The 22,888-nt window shown below is 45.9% G+C and overlaps 1 protein-coding gene across 1 annotated transcript; it reads left to right on the forward strand.

The window, feature by feature from the left end:
• The first annotated feature begins 9,444 nt into the window (after nucleotides 1-9,444).
• On the forward strand, nucleotides 9,445-11,179 carry LOC119294862 (transcription factor MYB52-like). Its single transcript, XM_037573142.1, has 3 exons — nucleotides 9,445-9,902; nucleotides 10,303-10,740; nucleotides 10,833-11,179. The coding sequence occupies exons 1-3, from the start codon at nucleotides 9,788-9,790 to the stop codon at nucleotides 11,006-11,008; spliced, it is 729 nt and encodes a 242-aa protein (XP_037429039.1). The 5' UTR covers nucleotides 9,445-9,787; the 3' UTR covers nucleotides 11,009-11,179.
• Nucleotides 11,180-22,888: the final 11,709 nt, after the last annotated feature.

Here is a 22,888-nt window from a genome sequence, read left to right on the forward strand (position 1 = left end):
CATAAAGTGACATGATATGGCCAATATCATCTTGCGCCTTTGATCTCCATCTTGAGGCACGACATGATCACCTTCGTCACCGGCATGACACCATGATCTCCATCATCATGATCTCCATCATTGTGTCTTCATGAAGTTGTCTCGCCAACTATTACTTCTACTACTATGGCTAACGGTTTAGCAATAAAGTAAAGTAATTACATGGCGTTATCCAATGACACGCAAGTCATACAATAAATTAAGACAACTCCTATGGCTCCTGTCGGTTGTCATACTCATCGACATGCAAGTCGTGATTCCTATTGCAAGAACATGATCAATCTCATACATCACATATCATTCATCACATTCTTTTGGCCATATCACATCACATAGCATACCCTGCAAAAACAAGTTAGACGTCCTCTAATTGTTGTTGCATGTTTTACGTGGCTGCTATGGGTTTCTAGCAAGAACGTATCTGACCTACGCAAAAGCCACAACGGTGATATGCCAATTGCTATTTACCCTTCATAAGGACCCTTTTCATCGAATTCGATCCGACTAAAGTGGGAGAGACTGGCACCCGCTATCCACCTTTATGCAACAAGTGCATGCCAGTCGGTGGAACCTGTCTCACGTAAGCGTACGTGTAAGGTCGGTCCGGGACGCTTCATCCCACAATACCGCCAAAACAAGATAGGACTAGTAACGGTAAGAAAATTGAACAAACCAACACCCACAACTGCTTGTGTTCTACTCGTGCATAGAATCTACGCAATAGACCTGGCTCATGATGCCATTGTTGGGGAACGTAGCAGAAATTCAAAATTTTCTACGCATCACCAAGATCAATCTATGGAGATTCTAGCAACAAGAGAGGGAGAGGATGAGCATCTTCATACCTTCGAAGATCGCTAAGCGGAAGCGTCATTTAGAACGTGGATGAGGGAGTCGTACTCATAGTGATTCAAATCGCGGAAGATCCGATCTAACACCGAACGGATGGCGCCTCCGCGTTCAACACACGTACAACCCGGGGACGTCTCCTCCTTCTTGATCCAGCAAGGGGAGATGAGAAGTTGAGGGAGAGCTCCGGCAGCACGACGGCGTGGTGGAGGAGCTTGCGGTTCTCCGGCAGGGCTTCGCCAAGCACTATGGAGGAGGAGGTGGAGTTGGAGAGGGGGACGGATGCGCCAGGGGAAGGGTATCACAACCCTCCCACCTTCCCCCCCCCACTATTTATAGGGGGAAGGGGAGAGGGGACCGGCCCCTTAGATCTCATCTAGGGGGGCGGCCAAGGGAGGGGGGGACTTGGCCCCCAAGTTGGTGGGAGGCGCCCCCACCTCCTAGGGTTTTCAAACCTAGGCGCCTTGGGCCCTGGGGGGAGGCGCACCAGCCCACTAGGGGGCTGGTTCCCACCCTTGTTCAGCCCACGAAGTCCCCCATGGCAGGTGGACCCCGGACACCTTTCGGTGGTCCCGGTACAATACCGGTAACCCCCGAAATTATTCCGGTGACTGAAACTGGACTTCCCATATATAAATCTTTACCTCCGGACCATTCCGGAACTCCTCGTGACGTCTGGGATCTCATCCGGGACTCCGAACAACATTCGGTAACTACGTACTAATTTCCCATATCAACTCTAGCGTCACCGAACCTTAAGTGTGTAGACCCTATGGGTTCGGGAATCATGCAGACATGACCGAGACAGCTCTCCGGGAAATAACCAACAACGGGATGTAGATACCCATGTTGGCTCACACATGTTCCACGATGATCTCATCGGATGAACCACGATGTCAGGGATTCAAGCAATCCCGTATATTATTCCCTTTGTCAATCGGTACGTTACTTGCCTGAGATTCGATCGTCGGTATCCCAATACCTCGTTCAATATCGTTACTAGCAAGTCACTTTACTCGTTCCATAATGCATGATCCCGTGACTAAATACTTAGTCACATTGAGCTCATTATGATGATGCATTACAGAGTGGGCCCAGAGATACCTCTCTGTCATACGGAGTGACGAATCCCAGTCTCGATTCGTGTCAACCCAACAGACACTTTCGGAGATACCTGTAGTGTACCTTTATAGCCACCCAGTTACGTTGTGTCGTTTGGTACACCCAAAGCATTCCTACGGTATCCGGGAGTTACACGATCTCATGGTCTAAGGAAATGATACTTGACATTAGAAAAGCTTTAGCAAAAGAACTACACGATCTTGTGCTATGCTTAGGATTGGGTCTTGTTCATCACATCATTCTCCTAATGATGTGATCCTGTTATCAATGACATCTAATGTCCATGGTCAGGAAACCATGACCATCTATTGATCAACATGCTAGTCAACTAGAGGCTCACTAGGGACATGTTGTGGTCTATGTATTCACACATGTATTACGGTTTCCGGTTATTACAATTATAGCATAAACAATAGACAATAATGATGACAAGGAAATATAATAATAACCATTTTATTATTGCCTCTAGGGCATATTTCCAACAGTTGACACCTATATTAGTGGATGTAGCACTAGTATCAGGTAGTGGCTCTAAGCGGCGTAATGTGATTGATGATCGTTCTCGAAGGCCAGAGGACAACGACTCCTTGCAAGTCGACCAGGCTACAACCTCCGCTTCCTCGACGAGCACGGGCACGCGAAGGAGAAGTCGCCACCGGATAGAGGATAACCGACTTTTTACTTCTCCAACGCCGGATAGGGGATGACATTTCAAACCAACCCCCAATAACCGGTTACTCTGACCAGGACCTAACCGATCCCCAATAGACCATACTGGAGTAAAAAAATTACTCGGCCACCGCAAATCTCCCTATATTTACTCCACCGTTCGCAACCGAGTAAATAATCTCTCCTCCTCTTCCCCTCCTCTGCCTCCTCTTCTCCTCCTCGCCCTGGCGTCGGCGCGTCCCCTGCCGTTCCCCACCGCCCCTCTCCTCCCAATGGCTAGAAGCAGTGGCCGGAGGTCCCCGCTGCCAATCCGCAACATGGACCCGTGGCGGCACGCCCGCGGGTCATCGTCCGTTGCGCATCCTCGAGCCGCCTCCGCTTGCCTGATCCGCCCGCCCCCACCCAATTCACCAACTTCCCGGAGCTCCCTCCGTCGCTGAGGACCTACCTTGGCGTTCGACAGCGCCCGTGGGTGTTATGGATGGCGGAGATCACCGACCAGGAGACCAACAAGAGGAAGTGGGTAGGGTCGTTCCACACGGCGGAGCTCACAGCGATGGAGTATGACCGGTGGCAAGTCCGGTACCACGACCGTGATGCAAGGCTGAACTTCGATGCTATTCCACCTCGTCCCGCCGGAGCCGCATGTGGTGAGCACGGCGATGGCTCCGGAGGACCGAGAGGCGAGGGAGCGCATCGAGGCGGAGCCGCCGCTGCTGAGGTGTACATGGAGGACCTCCACCACTAGCACGCACCCGAAGCTCGTGGAGGCACAGCGGGCGATATTTGTCGACAACGGTGGGGAGGTCATCGTCATCTCCGACGACAAGGTGCAAGGCGGCGAGGAGGAGGGAGTTCGACGTTGGTGAGTGGCGGAGCATCTTCCGCGACTGCGACGGGGACGACACCGACCCGGACCCATGTCTCTCCGAGTGTGAAGGAAATATGCCCTAGAGGCAATAATAAAGTTGTTATTTTATATTTCCTTATTCACAATAAAGGTTTATTATTCATGCTAGAATTGTATTGATCGGAAACTTAAATACATGTGTGAATACATAAACAAATACCGAGTCCCTAATATGCCTCTATTCGACTAGCTCGCTGATCAAAGATGGTTAATGTTTCCTAACCATGGACATGTGTTGTCATTTGATAACGGGATCACATTATTAGGAGAATGATGTGATGGACAAGACCCACCCGTTAGCTTAGCATAATGATCGTTCAGTTTATTGCTATTGCTTTCTTCATGTCAAATACATATTCCTTTGACTATGAGATTATGCAATTACCGGATATCGGAGGAATACCTTGTGTGCTATCAAACGTCACAACGTAACTGGGTGATCATAAAGATGCTCTACAGGTATCTCCGAAGGTGTTTGTTGAGTTGGCATAGATCGAGATTAGGATTTTTCACTTCGAGTATCAGAGACGTATCTTTGGGCCCTCTATAAGCTTGCAAGCAAAAGACTAAGGAGTTAGTCATGAGGTGATGTATTACGGAACGATTAAAGAGACTTGCCTGTAATGAGATTGAACTAGGTATGAAGATACCGACGATCGAATCTCGGGCAAGTAACATACCGGCAGATAAAGGGAATTACGTATGTTGTCATAACGTTTCAACCGATAAAGATCTTCGTAGAATATGTAGGAGCCAATATGGGCATCTAGGTTCCACTATTGGTTATTGACGGGAATGGTGTCTCGGTCATGTCTACATAGTTCTTGAACCCATAGGGTCCGCACGCTTAACGTTCGACGATGATACAGTATTATATGAGTTATGTGATTTGGTGACCGAATATTGTTTGGAGTGCCGGATGAGATCACGGACATGACGAGGAGTCTCGAAATGGTCGAGAGGTAAATATTGATATATAGGACGATGGTATTCGAACACCAGAAGTGTTTCAGAGGGTACCGGGTACTTATGGGTCGCCGGAAAGGAGTTTCGGGCACCCCCGGCAAAGATATGGGCCTAATGGTCCAAAGGGGGAACAGACCAGCCCCTGGTGCGTCCCTTCTTTAGACAACAGGCCCTAAGGAAAGGAAAAGGGGGAGGGCTAGCCCCTCTTGCCTTTCCCTCTCATGGGAGAAACGATGGGGGGGCACCCTTCCCCGCCTTTCCCTCGCACCTATATAAGGTAGGGGGGCGCGGCTTCGAAGGGACTCCAAGTAGGATTCCTCCTACTTGGGAGCCTCCTTTGGCTGCTCCTCCCTCCCTCCCACCTATATATATGTGGGAGGGGGCGCCTAGCACAACAGACAATTGTCTAGCCGTGTGCGGCGCCCCTTCCATCGTTCACACCCCCGGTCATATTTTCGTAGTGCTTAGGCGAAGCCCTGCGGAGATAACTTCACCTTCACTGTCACCACGCCGTCGTGCTACCAGAACTGGTCCACTACCTCTCCATCTTGTTGAATCAAGAAGTCGCGGACGTCATCGAGCTGAACGTCTGCTGAACATGGAGGTGCCGTACGTTCGGTACTCGATCGGTTGGATCGCGAAGAAAGTTCGACTATATCAACCGCGTTGTCAAACGCTTCCGCTTACGGTCTACAAGGATACGTAGACACACTCTCCCCTCTCATTGCTATGCATCTCCTTGATAGATCTTGTGTGGGCGTAAGATTGTTTTTCATGCAACGTTCCCCAACAGAGTGTGGCCTGTCGAGGAAGGATTGGCTCAACCTCCACTACGGCCGATGAAGATGTCTATTTTAGTGTGGTTTAAGTTTGAATATATGTTTAATGTTCGGTCGTCAAGCCTATCTATGTTGAACTTATGTTTAAATGCATGCAAACTTTGGTTAAAATTAGGTTGAATTGATGCAAATTACGTTTTACTCCGCTAAGTTAAGAGGATCTCTTAGGACCGACTAAAACTTAGTGGAGTATAAATACTCCACTAAGATTTACTCGGTCGGATACTCCGCTATCTTTTAGGGGATTGGTTAGAAATGCCCTAACGTATACCCAAAAAGGCTTTCGCCCCACTTTACATATAAGGCAACGATCAACAACAACCCGGTACAAACACACGCACACACCCAAGGCAGGATACATAGGCGTTGAGCGCAGCAACACCAACCCAAACACTACAAGAGCAGCCGGAGTCCTCGACCTGAACACGCCACCGCGAAGAGATGAAGCCGCATACCACGAACCATGGGCTCCAAGCCACGGGCTCTGCCCGTGAGCACCACGCTACCATCCTCAGGGCCGCCGCCTCGGCATCCAAAACCTTGACACCACCTCACCCGAGACCCGATGCTACCCCAACCAACTACCTCAATGCCCTAACATATAGAAAAGAGAAAAAAATAGAGTGAAAAGATACTTGTCTTGCACACGCACGCATAGATCATATCAAAACTCGAACCACATCTCTCCATCTTCCGTGGTTTACATGCATGTCAGTCTCCGTGCATGCGTGCTGAGATCACGGCGTTCAAAGATGGTAGTAGGCAGGAAAACCCCGGCGGGCCGTACGTGAAACTAGCACCGGTTCAGCTAAGCTGCTCAGCAAGCCCGGTGGTGGGTGATTACTAGGTCGCCTCACCCTGATACCTTATCGAACAAGATTCCTTGGTTATAAAAAAATGGCCAAGTCGTCTACGGCACTCACGTCACTTCTGCACCGTTAGTTCCTCCTTTTTCTCCACCGAAACGCCGTTAAGTACGTACTCCTCTTCTCGATCATGTGTGCGTTCAAACGAATTTGTACTCTCTCAAATGCTTGGGAACAAAAATCTTTCACCGTGTGCGAGGAAGAAAATTAAGGAGCGTTTATGTTCTCCGTGATGTCTCGATCAGTCAAGACATGCACACGTTAGGGTGTGCTTAATCGTCCAATTAAAGTCCAAAAGTACCATCTCGTTCGACATCGGGTACGGTACGAAATCGCTGCGGTTGGATCGAAATGTTCAAACGAGAAAGACTTGGCACAGTAAAGTGTTAGACTGAAAGCTAGTTAACGACACAACGCCCAACATACTCTTTATAAAAAGAACGTGTACAACATGCCACCTTCGAAAAGTAGTTAGTTCAGTGTACGCGTGTATATATGTCAATTCGAGCTGCCACTAGTCGAAGACAAAGATGCATACCAGCAGCAAGTTGAGTTTTATTTAACGTTTCTTAAGCTGATCGGTGTTCGTTGCTTAAAATCTAAGGAGTTTTATCTGCCATGTATACGGAACAGGGTTAGGCCAACGGTTGAAGCTGACATCTAGCTAGCAACTACATTCTTGTGATGCATCTTACCTGCAATAGAAGCACCGCACAAGCACAAGCTGCCTATCTAGTGGCTCCTCTTTTGTTGACCATCAAAGCAATCTACGGCAGGAAGGAACTAATTTATGTGAACTTCTGGCAGGTAGTTGCTGTTACCGTGATATAAACTCGTTATCGTAGGAATGTTTCATATAGTTGTCAAGGCTCCATCACCCAAGTTTTATAAGTCCATCATAAAAAAGATGGCTACGTTCTATATAGGTAAAGCTAAAAAGAAAAAGCAATAAAGATAGAGACATAACAATAACCTCTTTTATGTTCCAAATTACTAATACACTCTTACTAAAATGTTTGTATCTTTTGGGAGCTCGTGCATGTGTGTTCTTCAATCTATATCATTACCAAAAAATGTTTTCACGCCGCTTTATAAGTAAGCAAACCACCAAAAGCACAGCCAAGGTCCAACGGGATACAAATGCAACACACACCGCTAATACCATTGAAAAATATAGGATGCTAGCTATAGTGTGTTGAGGAATGACTCACTAAATATATTAATGTTGGCGCTAATATCACACTATGTGATATAGCATTGCTAATAACATATTTTAAGGTTGGCGCTATTTTCCTAATGCATGTTCGTGTATGCATTTGTATGCTTTTCGAAATATATGTTTCAGCAATTTTTTTTCTTTGACTTGTGTATGGCTAGCTAGTACATGTATCATGTATGTATGCGAAGCTATAACTATAGAAATCACAGTGCTAAAACATACCACTATAGGAAAATCTGTATTTGCCTAGTGTTCGGCTATTTGCCGAGTATTTTTTTCATGGGCACTCGGCAAAGAGCCCGCTTTGTACCAACTGAAAACACTTGGCTTATAGGTAACACACGGCACAGAACATATTTTACCGAAATCACGCCTAAATACACATAGTACACATTAACTAGTATTAGTATGATATATAAAGAGAATATTGTTTCATCCAATAGCCAAATTTTGATTATCTTGAAACAAACCATAAAGTTGCACCGCCAAAAGAGCTGTTCCAAATTAAGTCGCACAAACGGAATTACAAATATTTCAGCACACTGAAAACAACAAATTAGTACTGCTAAGCAGCAACTGAAGTACTTAGCAGTGCAACCGAATAGAGAATTGCATTGATTGGCCAGGTAGGTCTGAGGCGCCCAACGGCACAGGAAAACCCGTAACAACTAACTTGCTGGCTCTTTGTCCCCAATAATTAACAAGCAGAAACAAAGTCTTCCCCATAAATAATTCTCAGTAGTACTGTTGATTTGTTTATACTTAATTAGTGTTCTTGTTCATTAACTATACTGCCTATTTTAGGCAAGCAGAAGATCAAACAAGTTGTACTGTAATGGAGTATACTTACAGATCAACTGGCCAGCATGTTGATCTGTTTATACTCTACTTAATTAGTGTTCTTGTTCATTAATGCCCATGCATGCAACACTGCACTAGCCCTGAGAATGAAAGCATGGTATGGTATAGCAATGAAAAGACACGAAGTAGTGATCAGGACGATTAATTAGTCGGCTTGGAGCTAATTGCCATCTAAAAGGAAAAGAAAAGGAGGTTATTCAGCTGACCGGCGAACGCAGCAGAACCTATTTTAAGGTATGTTACTGTTGTAGTTAGGTGCGGCGTACATTTGGGGAAGGAGAGTGACGGGTTGGTTCTAAGTAGACGTTGTAGGTTTGAAACATCAGAGGGATGTTGAGACCTGAACAACAGAATTCCCCCCACCAAGCAACCCTGCAGCTAGCGGCATCTTTCTGCCCCCAAAATCCCCAGGAAACATTAGGTGCACCAAGTGCAGAATTTTCCTTGCGCACCAAGACCGGCTCACCGGTCTTGTGAAAGACAGTAACAAATGATCTCTCTGAAAGGCACATATGTATATAGTGATCCAACCTGCAGGCTTAATTAATTATTGCACCAGCTTAATTAATCACATGTTTACAACACAAGCTAGCACAGAATAACATTGGTTTGGCCAAATTGATTTGTTAAGTAATAAAAAGTCACAACAGAATTTGTCGTAATTATTAGTTGTAACTCTCAAATCAACTGTTGCTAGTATAATATAAGCCACCGGTTTGCCGCAAATGTCATAGTAGTAAGTTGTTGGCCTTTGTCCATGACACGTCACACATGGAGACACAAACACACACAAGAAAACACAAACAGTGTGCTTAATTTGGTATCTCTTCCGTATGTTGTTTGTTGAGCAAATGTAACTGGCGAGACACTGCACATATCGTTGATCTTGTGGACCTAGCTCTAAGCTTTAGATAGCATGTAACTAACATTTTCTATTCTCGCTCGTGAAGCTTAACGTACAAAACCACCCGTTAGCCCACACGTAGCATCAAACTAACTCCGGTGTAACCATCTCCCAACTCGCTATCTTCTCCCTCACTAACCGATCAACAATAACGAGAGCTAGCTCGCTGGGGTTGGCCAGTTAGAGAGAGAGAGAGAAACTGCCTGCTCATCACTTTCCCTTGGCCCCTCTCCCCACCTTTCTATCTATCTATATATCCCCCACTCCTTATCTTTCTCTTGCCTCTTCTCATCCTGCCGATCGATCTTTGTCTCTTCTCTTCCCTTCCCTCTCTTTGTTCATCTCTCTCCAGTGGCCTCGGATCGACCGATCTGCGTCTGAAATTAGTTTAGTTATTAGTTTATTCTTTTGCTGCTGTCTATGTGCAGCTAGCCTTACAAATCTAATTATATATTTAAGAGGTAGCCAGCTGGAGGGATCGATCGATAGAGGTTAGAGCGATTTGCTGCTGTTGTTTGTGGTTGGTTGATCGATCGACCGAGGATGTGCACCAGAGGCCACTGGAGGCCATCGGAGGACGAGAGGCTCAAGGAGCTCGTCGCGCGGTACGGGCCGCACAACTGGAACGCCATCGCCGAGAAGCTCCAGGGCCGATCAGGTACGATAGATACCATGTATGCATGCATGATCATCAGCCGATCATGTGTGGAATTAATGAATCTCTCTTATTGGCTAATTAGGTGTACTTTGTGTTCCGTTAAGGCGCAATCCGGTTCCGTTAAGCTTATCTGACTTTTGGGGGATTTCTTGTTAGTCCACGAGAGAATTTCGATTTGTTAGGGTGTCATGCTCACCTTGATGTGCATATGGCATCTCTTTCACTTGTGGAGCAATTTTATCTAGCTAGCTAGCCACTGAGAGAGTTAATTTTACCTTTCTTGCTTCCTAATTCATCTATCGCGCACAAGCTAGCTATCCATGGTGTCGTTGAAGCACATCGTCTAAGCTTCTTAGATGATTAATTAACCCATGGAAAATGACCCGTTGTGTGGTTTCAGGGAAGAGCTGCCGGCTGAGGTGGTTCAACCAGCTGGACCCGAGGATCAACCGGAGCCCCTTCTCGGAGGAGGAGGAGGAGCTGCTCCTCGCCTCGCACCGCGTCCACGGCAACCGGTGGGCCGTCATCGCCAGGCTCTTCCCGGGCCGCACCGACAACGCCGTCAAGAACCACTGGCATGTGATCATGGCCCGCCGGTGCAGGGAGCGGATGAGGCTGTCGTCCAACAGACGTGCCACGCCTGCCGCTGCCTCCACCACCACGGCCGGTGCCGAGAAAGACGATAGCCCTAGGAACACCACCGGCGGCGAGAAGCCGAGACTTCCGGAGGTGAATACCATGGCCGCCTTGCTCCACAAGTACCGCAGAGAATTTGCTGCCCCCTTCGCGATCAGCCGTCACAGTAGCAAGGAGGGTTACTGCTCATCCACGAATGAAGGTGAAATGATTGACCCATTGCATGCATGCATGGTACTAAAATTTAGCCATGTGTGTCCGGAACTAATCAATTAGGGTTAATTTGTTCTGCAGATACGAATAGATCGGTGGAGTTCTACGATTTTCTCCAGGTGAACGTGAGCTCGAGCGACACCAAGTGCGGCTCGAGCATCGAGGAGCAAGAGGAGAACCGGGACGAAGGCGATCAGCAAGCTGAAGGGCAGGTGTCGCTCATAGATTTCATGGAGGTTGGGACTTCTCATCAGTGATTTATCTTATCTATATATGTTATGGCCTTACGGGTCAGTATTTAACTAGGGGTGGTGCATCCAAAGCAGCTTGTAATGCTTTGTGAGGAGGCCGGGGCATGCGACATGTAGCAATCTAACACCAAATATACTTATAGAGGAAGCTAAGCCAAATGCAAACGTGTGTATATATATATATATATATATATATATATATATATATATATATATATATATATATATATATATATATATATGACATGTACATGTAATTTATTGATGTACGCACACATGCATGTATATGCCCGTCCATGCAGAGTTCTTCGTGAGATATGGAGAACGGGGCTTTTCTCTCATCATTTGTAAATTTAATTAATAATAAACATTTTTTGTTCTCATTTAATATGTTTAATTATTGGTCATTATGGGGTTTTTTTAGGGAGGGTTTTAATCAGTCATGGGATGTTTTTCCGATGTTTTAATCAGTCATTTAATCTGTTTGATTATTGGTTATTATGGATTTTTAATCAGTCATGAGATATTTTTCCCCCTCAGACCTTCCACTATCAAAGATAACCCATGGTGTATTGTACCCGCCATTCCATCAGAGATTATTATTTTTTGATAAAGAGAGCACCCTCTCTGCTTTTCATATATCAGAAACCACTTGTTTTTTTGTACTACTACTAGGGACTAGAAACGACAAAAGGAAATAAAACGATAGACAATCTTGGCAGAACAGCACGAGCTAGACTCGTCTGTCTGCCAAGATTACAAAACAGTTAAGGCTATATCGGCATAACTGTCGATAACCTACAGACAGTTAAAACGACTCCAGCAACATAAACCCCTCGGGAGCACCACAAGCTAGGCTCTCCAGGGAATGGCAGTCCATCAGAGATTGAACCTCATTTTTGTTGCTCTCTATGTCTCATCAGGGTGGAGGTGACTTCCGCTAAACTTGACACTCACGGAGCCTTTAGTACGCGTTACTAGAACGATGTGTGTGCTTATGTATGCTAGGGTCGTATTCAATGATTACGATTTTATCATATATGACTTGTTGATTCCGATTTTCCGGTATAGGCATTTATGACCCTCCCCTCTATGCCATGTGATAATGTTTTCTCTAAAATTACTACCTTTACCACAATGGTGTCGTCCGTAGATTGGATTTCACTTGCATGTATTAAGTTTCCTTGCGTGTGCTCGCGATAGATGTTTTGCGTAAATGTTTTGTCATATTATTAAATATTGTGCTAGGTGTCTATAGCATCTACTTGATTATTTCATCATTACATATATGCCATTATATGCTATATATATCACTAATAACTCATTTTATGGCGTTATATAACTTTTTAGATAAAAGGGAGGAGCATTATATATTATTAACTTTTATCACGTTATATATACACACACGTAGGTGCAACAAAAAGTTAAGTCTGCATTGAGCGATACGCCTTACTCATGAGCAGCATGATGTGTAAATGTGTTGCAAGTGGACACGTTGGTGATCGTGTTGAATCAGTCATGTGCTCTCTCCGTTCTTAAATATTTGTCTTTCTAAAGATTTCAGCTAGTAACTACATACAAATCAAAATGAGTGAATCTACACTCTAAAATATGTTTATATACATCTGAGATGTTGTAGTTCATTTGAAATCTCTAAAAAGACAAATATTTAGAAACAGAGGGATTAGGTGCTAGCTGTTGGCATCCGTGTACCATATTTATCGTCTACCGGTTTGTCCGCGAACATCTCCATGATCATCGCTACAACAGTCGTTTCACGTCAGTAGTTAATCCCCGCGCAACTTTCCCTGATTTGGACCTCCACTCTCGCTAGCTCAGCTCGCTCGCACGGATGAAATGCACGTTCCATCTCAGTGAAAGTGAAAATGGACGAAAGCTGATATATACCGGTGTGTAATTGATCTTTGTCGCCTTTCGGCGCACAAGCCTGATCCATTCACGCTTCCTTTGTCGTCGAATCGCTTTTGGAAACCTGTTGCCCTAGACGGTGTAACGGTGAAGCCTCTTGTACTATATTGACCTGATCGACATGACATTTAACAAACCTGGATCAACGACTTTTACAATTGACGTTTTGCTGAGAAAAAGGCGTGTACATGGGCCATTAGGGATTCACGTGCTATGTAAAATAGACTACAAGGTAGCCACGAATTCACACTTACTTAAAAGTTCAAACCAAGTACTCGTCGGAGCTTCTACAACCAAGCATTCCAAACCCGCCTCAAACGATTCGGTGGGACGGCCCGGTCAGTGACCGGTTACTAAAAACGTCTAGGCTTTTCATACGGGTCTCAAACGCCCGGGCTGGCTAAAATCCCTCATATCCAGCCCAAATCTAGGGCGGATATGAGGAGCATGGGCACGCCCGGGCGCATCCGCCATGTCGGACTAACGATGCGCCCCACAACAAAACACTCTGAAACCTGGCGGTCCGAAGCTAGTCTTCTCTGTCAGACTGATGGCGCCGTGTGGCGCCGCTCCAGTGGGCCGCGTAGTGCCTAGCCCGTCTATTTAAGCCGACCGCAGACACCAAAACCCTACGCGTCCACATTTCCTCCCTCCCTTCCACCGCCGCCGCACTTTCCAATGGCCGCTCGCCACCATTAGTAGTCATGCCCCCATGCCGCCAGGTAAGAAGCTACCCATATCTAACGCCAGAGCGCCAGCTGCAGCTCCTTGAACAGATCTGGACAAGGTGCAAAGCTCGGATCACCGCGGTGCTACCTCCGGACGCGGTGGATCCGGAGGAGGACGAGGTTGAGGAGAGGACGAGCCGGAGGAGGATGTGGGGGACGCTGGGGACTCCGGTCGGAGTCGGAGGCGGAGGCGAGACGCCGTCGTCTGCAGGAGGTGGAGGTAGAGCATGCTACGGAAGTCGACGAGATGCTCGCGTATATGGATGATGATGATGAGGAGGAGGAGTCCGAGCCCTCCTATGCGGCCATCCACCTGGTGCCCGGCACTGACGTCGTGGACATCTCAGATGACGAAGCATAGTTAGTGTGTGGTAGTACGTAGATTTATTTTGTATGGTTTGTATGGATTTAGAGGATGAAATATGAGAGACTCAGGTGCATGGCACCAAATTTGAGACGTGACCGGCCACTGTCCGCAAAGGCGCCCAGTCGCGTCGTTTGAGGGATCGAATTTGTCAAGTCCGGATGTAGATGCTCACAATTTGTTCAAAGGAGGAACACTCGGCCTCTATAGCGATTTGATGCACACAGATATGCTAATTATCCAATGATGACGGGAGGCGATTTACGCCACTCAGTTAGATTTGTGTCCATCCGATTGCATCGTGATTGCCTCCTGTATGTGTTTAGGATTTAATTGTTGTAAAATGGTCCCCGCATGCAGCTTTCAGCAGAGAGTGCATGCCCGCTCACTTCACCTCCTATGCTTTTCTTATTTCTACATTTGAATTTATTTTATGTTTGAACCGAAAGTCAAAATTATATTTCATTTGCATATTCGTGTCTCTTGTAACGAGTGCTTTGAAACAAGACCATTTTTAATACGTTTTGACAAGCTTTAAAAACTTCACCGAGTTTCAACTAGTAAAACTTGATAGGAACGAATGATAAATTTACAAAGTTTTAAAAAATATTCTATCTATACTGAATTATTTGTCTTAGATTTATCTTGATACGGATGTATTTGTAATGTTATGCAATTTGGAACGGAGGTACTAGAACTTAACCCCTTAAGCAAATGAAACTTGTTAAGAACTAAATATTATGACTAGCAAGTTTTAATATTTGAAACTTAGTAAATGAAAATAGGTTGTCAAAATCTATTCAAGCAAACTGATCTTGTTCGAAAGTATTCGTTGCAACAAACATAAATATGCAAATGTAAGTGTAGCAAAGCTCCTCTCATAATAAAGAAATTCTCGTTAGAAAGTCCCATAAACAGAAAAGTGAGAGAAATTTTTGCGAAAAAGTTCATCAGAAGTATAAATCATGTCAAACATAATACAAATTACATTGAGATCTCTAGACCACTGAACGACCACTACTGCCGCTAGAACAAGCTTCCAACGCGCCGATGTCGCCTTTCCCCTACCAGAGCCGACTTGACTTTGTCAATGGCAACCAGAAAGTCTTCATACACATATACCTAAGGACCAGTGTCCTGAAGCCGCAGTCATATATCGCCTTTGAACCCTATTAGATCTAAAGCAACTGACACCAAATCTTGCCATCATTTGATATCGTCACCCCAAGGAGATGACAGAAAACTGATTTGTTTTTGATAAAGAGAAAACTGATTTGTATATGTGCCCCACTTAGATTGTCCCCATTTCACACATTACACCACGCTTAGCGACGAGAATTAACACAAAACCGACACACGTACTGAAGAGAGATTCATCGATTTCGGCACAGTAGTTCTCCGTGGTGACCTTCTTGAATCTGGCTAATCTGTTACGTGCAACAAAAATATACGCCTGTGTGTCCGTGGAAGTACCGAACCACAGAAAAAAGAAGTACCAAATAACCACCTAACTTATGACAGTATGGCCTAATTAGAACACGTGTTGCGCCCTGGAGAGTGAATTATTTATCAGTTATGCACCAGATCGGCTCCCATCATTTCATATATAAAGCCACATAGCCATCTCCAACAGTTAGTTACGCTGTACTTGGCAGAGACATCACCATCAGCAGGCCAAGCTATAGCTAGCTCGCTCACCAGGCTACTTCCAAGTACGTACGTAGTCGTAGAGGCAGAGCAGGCCACCGCACAAGAGGGGGTGCTTAATTTGATCTCAAGTAACATACGCGCACAAGGCAGCCCAAAATAAACCAGCCAATCAATCGAGCTGTATGCCCGCTCGCCTACCCCCACCACCGAGCTAGCTAGCGCGCGCGTCGCCGCCGCACGCGTGCGCCGGTCGCTTTCCGGGGAACTGTACGCCGCACGGATCAGTGATCGCCCGGCGCGCGCTGGGCCGGGGGTAGCTAGCTAGGGGCCGTGCGTGCGTGCGTGCGTGTTGCAGCGGGGGACGCGCGCGCGCCAAGATTCCGGCCGCGACCGGTCCTCCCCAACCGCCGCTCCCACTCCCGTCGGCGTTGCCGTTGTTGGTGGCCGATGTGACGCCGCCGCGCGCTGTGCGGGCGGTTTAGTAACGAACAAGTCGGCCGGTCCCCCTCCATCCGTCCCCGTTTCGTTATTTCATGCATTTCTAGTGCGCGCTTTCGGGCTCCAATGGGGATGGATGGATCGATCGATGGGTGGTCGGGGTCGCCGACGGCGACCGTCGATGCGGATGCAGCGTACGCGTCCACCTGGGTTGGTGTGGGGCCGATGACGCACGGGTTCGATCATCATCTAACCATCGACAGCAATTAATTATTCCGTTCGTGTGCTTAGTGTTTAATGGAGGATGCATGCATGTTTACAAGATAATATAATCATCATCTACATCAACATGTCTGTAGAGAAAACAGTACTCCAACAGCAACCCGCAAATTTCCTTTCGCAATCGTCTGTGGACGGGGACTAGTCCGCGGACACGGATACATGACGACGCCATCTAATCCTAGCCGTATACATTTCAACCCGCATTTTAACAAACCGGGCGAAGTTCATGCAAACCACCCGATATTCATCAAAATTCGAAAAGAAAATAGCACAAGTCATCCATACGTATCATGCAAATTAAGTTTAGTACAACGAGGTCTCAAATTCGACTAGATCCCGGATGTCCAACAAGTTTTTCATAAACGGATCATGTCATCTCACACATATTTGCCCTTCAGCTTCATCCAATAGTGTATGCACGTAAATGGCCGTCGCTCTATCATGTGGGACCACGGCAGCGCGTGCGAGATACATATAACATCTAGACCAACATTGAATGAATGAATCAAATCAACAAGTTGAGCACGAGAAAGAAAAACTTACCATCTCATCCTCTGCCACGTGCAATGGCCACCTTGCCTCGACCTGACGAACCACGTCGCAAAACTTGGTGACACTGATCTAGATAAGCTTAATGGCATTTGACCGAGCACCTGTTGGGCGTGGTGTCCACCATGAAGGTCATCGACAGGGGACGGAGTGTACCTTGGTACAAACGGCTCCAGGGTGGAAAGCTCAGTCATAACGGCGAGCGGGCGCGTCCATGCTGATTGCGGATGTCCGGCAATGCCTTGGCTCGTTGCTCGTCTGCTTCATCACGTACTTGTTCCATTTCATACTCTTGAGTCTGGAACTTGTACTCCACGTCGTCGTGCGTGTCAATTTCCGCACGTTGACGCTTGACCTTTTGGAGAGAATCCATCAAGCTTTGGGTTAAGAAACCGACAACATATCTCTCCCAGTGTCCTACTTTAATACCAAACTAATGTAGAAAAATTTTCATACTTTTATTTTATGCAAGTGTTGTAACTTATCATCTCCAAGTTCATGTGGTGCCTCTAACAAAATGAACATTGAACTGATAGAGACCAAGATAACATGAAGAATAAGGGGTGTTTAATAGTTCTCTGTATATAGATATTCAGTGGCGGAGGCAGGATTGCGTAATTTTAGATGTTGAGGGGGAGCAATAAGAACAAATCCACAATGTTCATACAAAGATTAGCTGAAATCAATGGTATTATGGGAGGGGGCAAGGGCCCCCTTATCTTTGCCCCTGGTGATGAGGACTTGAACTGGGTGCTTGCTAGCAATGCCGAAGACAATATTCAAATATGGCATATCGCAGAGAACATCATTGAATGTTGTCTTTGACGATACTTTGGCCCTGTTTGGATACTCTAACTCAGTTAGAGGTTAGAGTTAGATTCTAACTCTGAACTAACTCTAGCCAAAGAGGTGTTTGGACGGCAGGGTTAGATGGAGCGCGGATACAACGAGGCGCCTTCACGGGCAGTGCGAGAGGGAGGGAGGGAGAGGACGAGAAGCTTCGAGGAAGTGGGGAGGGATCTGCTACGGGGAGAGCGAGAGAAAAAGGTGTTTTTTAGCGGTCCCAAGGAGAACTAACCCAAATAAGCACCTCTTGGATGTGTTAGATTTTTTGGATGGCTTAGATGCATCTAACCAAACTAACCCTCATGTTTGGATATTTTTGGGTTACTTGAGTCCAAACTAACCCAAACTAACTCTAAATCATGGATCCAAACAGGGCCTTTATCCGAATGTTGTCTTCAACGATGCTATATCCTTGACGAAGACATCATTCACATTTGGCAGATGGCTCCCCTTATGACGAATATGGCTTCTGTCGGCAAAGGCTTCTTGAACATCATCGAAGACATTATGCTGCTCAAAAAGGATGGTTCTTTGCTTTTTTTAGTCTCCCTTTTTTCATCATGACCAAGGATTGTTTACATGTATCTTGTGTGATGGGTTTATGATACATCCATTTTGCATCATGTTTTTATGTTGATATTTAGTGCATTATGGATTGTTATTTCGCACTATGATACAATTCTTATGTCTTTTCTCTCTTATTTTGTAAGTTTCACATGAGAGAGATTGCCATATTTTGTAAGTTTCACATAAAGGGGGAGATTGCCGGCAGCTGGAATTCTGGACTGGAAAGGGCTAATACCGGAGACATTTTCTGAACATCTTCATGTGTGGGGCAGATATGGGTACTTTCGAAGGAGTCATCCGCACGCGTCAGATCCAACTGTTCCAAACCCATAAGTTTTGGCTTTCCAAAAAACAAGGCTAAAATGTTTGCAGTCAAGACCCAAAAGTTTCGGTTTTGTTACAAAGAAGGTCAAAATTTGGACAAGTCGTGGCTAGAAATTTTGGCAGCATAACGCGTTGGACAGAATCCAAATCAACAAAAATGGTGCACTGTTGTTGTTCATTCCAAAATTCATTCATCGCCCGGGGCTCCAGGGTGGAAAGCTCTGTCATAACGGAGAGCGGGCGTGCCCATGCTAGTTGCGGATGTCCGGCAATGCCTCTGTAGCGGCTGGAGACGTACAACATCGACGGCGAAGGTGAAGGGTGCGGATGCAAAGCAAAGGGGAGAGGGCGGAGTGGAAGAAAGTGGGACCGGGAGGAGGGATTGGGTGGGTCGGGGTGGCGGAGTCATACATTTTGGGTGTCCGAAATCCCGCACACCTCCCCAACCTTGCCTTCAATTTGGACAGAAATCGCGTCCGAATTACCCCGCGGACCGATACAGGACCACGTTGGATGACTTTCACGGTCCGGACAACACAGTCCGGACGGATGCGGGCGGTTTATGGATCCGCCTTGGAGATGCCTTAAGATACGATGTTGCTTTTAAAATTACCAGCCACTAGCAAGTGAGATCGATGTTTTCTCTATATAAAATGCATCACACTTAGCTTTGAATTAATAAATCCATGACCCAAGAATGTTTAGGAAACTACTTTACAATGGGAACAAACAAGATAAAGAGAAAGAGAACATACGCGCGGCTTGAACTCGAACAAGTCCTCGTAGGCCAAAACGATCGGCGAGTAGAGGTGTAGAGACCTTCTATTTGACGATTTTTAGCGTCAAATAGTTGAGGCTTCACACAAGTCCAAGCTAATGAGCCGAGCCACTCTGGCGACGCGTGCTGCACTCTGTTGTGCAGTTTTCTTTTATTGGGTTTTGGGTTTTTCAGTCGGTTTTCCTCAAAGAAGACAGTTGTTTGATATTTTTAGGATTTAATATATATACTTATTAAAAATAAAAATACACATTTAAATAATCCACTTGGTATAAAAATGTGTTTAAGTAAGCTCAGTGTAATTAAAAAATGTTCACCATATATTCACCGTGAATAATAAAATGTTCTCTGCATTTTATAAAACAGATTACATGCGGACGAAACAAGAAAAAGAAAAAGAGAACACACGCACGGCTTGAACTCGAACAAGTCCTCAAAGGCCAAAACAATCGGCGAGCAAAGGTGTAGAGACCTCCTATTTGACGGTTTTAGGGTCAAATAGTTGAGGCTTCGCACAAGTTCAAGCTAATGGGCTGACCCACTCTGGTTACGCATGGTGCACTATGTTCAGCAGTTTTATTTTTTTTGTTTTTTTTGTTTTTTCAGCCGCTTTCCACAAAAAAGCCAAATGTTTGATATTTTTAGGATTTAATACTACCACCGGGTGGTAGGATGGATTTTCCATATATATATATATATATATATATATATATATATATATATATATATAATCTCGACAGACCGGCCGCCCCACCCGAATGGAAAAACTAAAAGAGCAAAACCAAGCCCACCCCTAACCACTCCCTCCTAGTCCCTACCCACGCGATGCCGCCGCCGGCCGCTCGCCCCTCCCTACCTGTGCGCTTCCGCCGCCGGCCGGCCGCCCCTCCCTACCAGCGCGCTGCCGGTGCCGGCCCGCCGCCCCTCCCTCCCCACGCGCTGTCGCCACCGGGCCCCTCCCTACCCGCGCACCACCGCCACTGCGTTTGTTGTCGTCCTGCGCCGCCCAGCCAGCCTCCTCCTTCCACATCGCCGGCGACCTCCTTCCACCAGCTTGCCGCCACCCACACTCGGGTCCGCGCGCCGCTGCCCACCCCCAGGTCCGCGCGCCGCCGGCCATCCCTGAAATCGCGCATCGCCGGCCATCCCCAGATCCCCGCACCACCAGTTGTCGCCTCCCTCCCACACGCCACCCGCGGCTGCAGGAGGGAGCCGCGGGTCGAGATTGTTCCTCTCAGCAGTACAACTGCACGCTCCGTCGTCGGTCACCAGAAGGGCTGCTTGCAGGGCACCCTTGATCCATTCAACAATCCGGTAGCCGGCGTCCTGGTTCGTGCCCAGCGTCCGTCGTACTGGTTCACACACCATTGTTGTCGGTCTTTTTCTGATTTGAGATAGTGAGCGCCACCTGGGAGGACTCTCCATGGACAACGCTGCACCATCGACAGCGTCCTACACTAGTACGTCTCCTGCCACCCCTCAGATCGTAGTTCTTCTCCACCATTAGAAGGTCCATCCTCTCATCACCTGTCTGTCCCCATACATGCTAAAAATTTGATGGCAAAGCCGATGCTATTTTTATCCATTTTTCTGAAGAAAACTGAACTTGGTCAGAGTAAGAACACAACTTCAGTTGACGATTGCGGGTTGTGTTTGCAGCTTCTCCGCTATACATGTTTATTGGTTCTACAAGATAATTGCTCTAGATTTCTTTTTCTAATATAATGTTAAAAATCCACTAGATGAAAAAATCTTTGTGTTAGCTACATCAGTACTGCTCATTAGTACGACAAGTAGCAGTACTGATCAGTACAACTTACACAAAATATTAGTACTGATCAGTACTATCCTTAATGTTAAAACTAACATCCATATAATACTGATGAGTCATACTGACAAGGATGTCGTCTACAATTCTGAACTTATTGTTGAGTCGTACTAGTACTGATGAAAGGGGAAGCAAGTGTCACATGAATCCTTAATTGAATAGGAAGCAAGGTTGCAATGAGACCCTGGAAAATCACTATTTATTTTATCCTCCGTTCTTAGCATGGAAACAATTCTCTGTGTGTTAGAGTATCAATTCATGTGGCGAAGAACATGTTTCCTATATGAGAAAATAATATATTATTATCAGTTCAGTGTGTATTTTGTCATTAGTTCATACAGAACAACCGTAAAAAATATTTTGATGTGTGTTAGAGAGAGCTCGACTTTATATTATATGGTACCTCACTCATTGCACGATTGCACAGCAGTTTCGCAAGAAAATTCACATCAGTTCAGGGGCGCCCGCATCACGGTCTCAGCGTGTCACCGCAATCTCTCCTTGATACGCCACCGGAAGAGCCCCTCCTCACACTTTGGCAAGCTGTCACTTCTTGCTCCAGTGCCTGGATCCTGTGTGAGGACTGCTAAGATCTTGGTCGAGCGAAGGCCATGTAGGTTGCAAATGGCTCTTCTGGTGGAATTAGTTATGTTGGGGGTGTGGCTAGGCCGACTGCTTCAGATTTGTTTTGTGTTAGCTAGATTCTAAGCTAGAACGGTCTGATTTAAGCAATTGGAACTTGAATAACCGAGTTGCCATCTGCCCTGCTGTCACAAAGAATCTATTTTTTTACCAATATTGTACTTTTTTGCAGTTGTCGCTGTAGTTGTACAATATTTCTGTCTCATAGTGCTCTTAGTTGTGCACTTAAATGATCCCACAATATGGCATTATCTTTGAGAACAGGGTTCATCAATACTTCAGAGTTGTGAATAGGAGGGTGTGCCTGTACCTGGTGGGATTGCTTATGATTCTGATGTGCTTACCGGTTTGGCCTATTCGTAGTTGTGTAGTTTGCAATTTGTTTTTTTGGTGGCAGCCGTCCACCATGGTTGATGGCAGCCGTCCAAGTTGAGCGCTGATGGTAGTCCTATGTGTGCGTCAATGGCACTCTCTCACAGCAATCTCTCTCTCTTTCTTTGCTCCTGCTATTAAAATGCATAGATGTGGTATTCTGCTAACTGAGTAGTTGGGGAGATGTGAAAAAAACATGCTCTTTAGGTGTTTGTGACTATTCATGTGAGCACCAATGTATTTAAATGTTTATTTTGTGCTTCCATGTATGTTTTTGCGCAGCACAAGTACATCGTCATAGTAAGTACAAATGTGGTCTTATGGAACTCTGATAGTTGTTGGATGCTATTCCAAATGTCAATGATCATGCAAAACGGTTGTTGCTAGAATCTAGATGATATTTGTTTCACCCTATTTTAATTATTCTTGCATAGCTCTTTAAAAGAATGTCCTGTAAATGTTTGTGATCATTGCTTGTAGGTATTCATGTGGACTTTAAAATAATGAATGTTCTTGTAGGAGGTTCCAAGATTATCTTGGAGCAAGTACAAGAGATTAGTTTCGTGAAAATAAATGTGATCTTTTGGTC

This window comes from Triticum dicoccoides, chromosome 4B (assembly GCF_002162155.2).
Source record: "Triticum dicoccoides isolate Atlit2015 ecotype Zavitan chromosome 4B, WEW_v2.0, whole genome shotgun sequence".
Lineage (NCBI taxonomy): Eukaryota > Viridiplantae > Streptophyta > Magnoliopsida > Poales > Poaceae > Triticum > Triticum dicoccoides.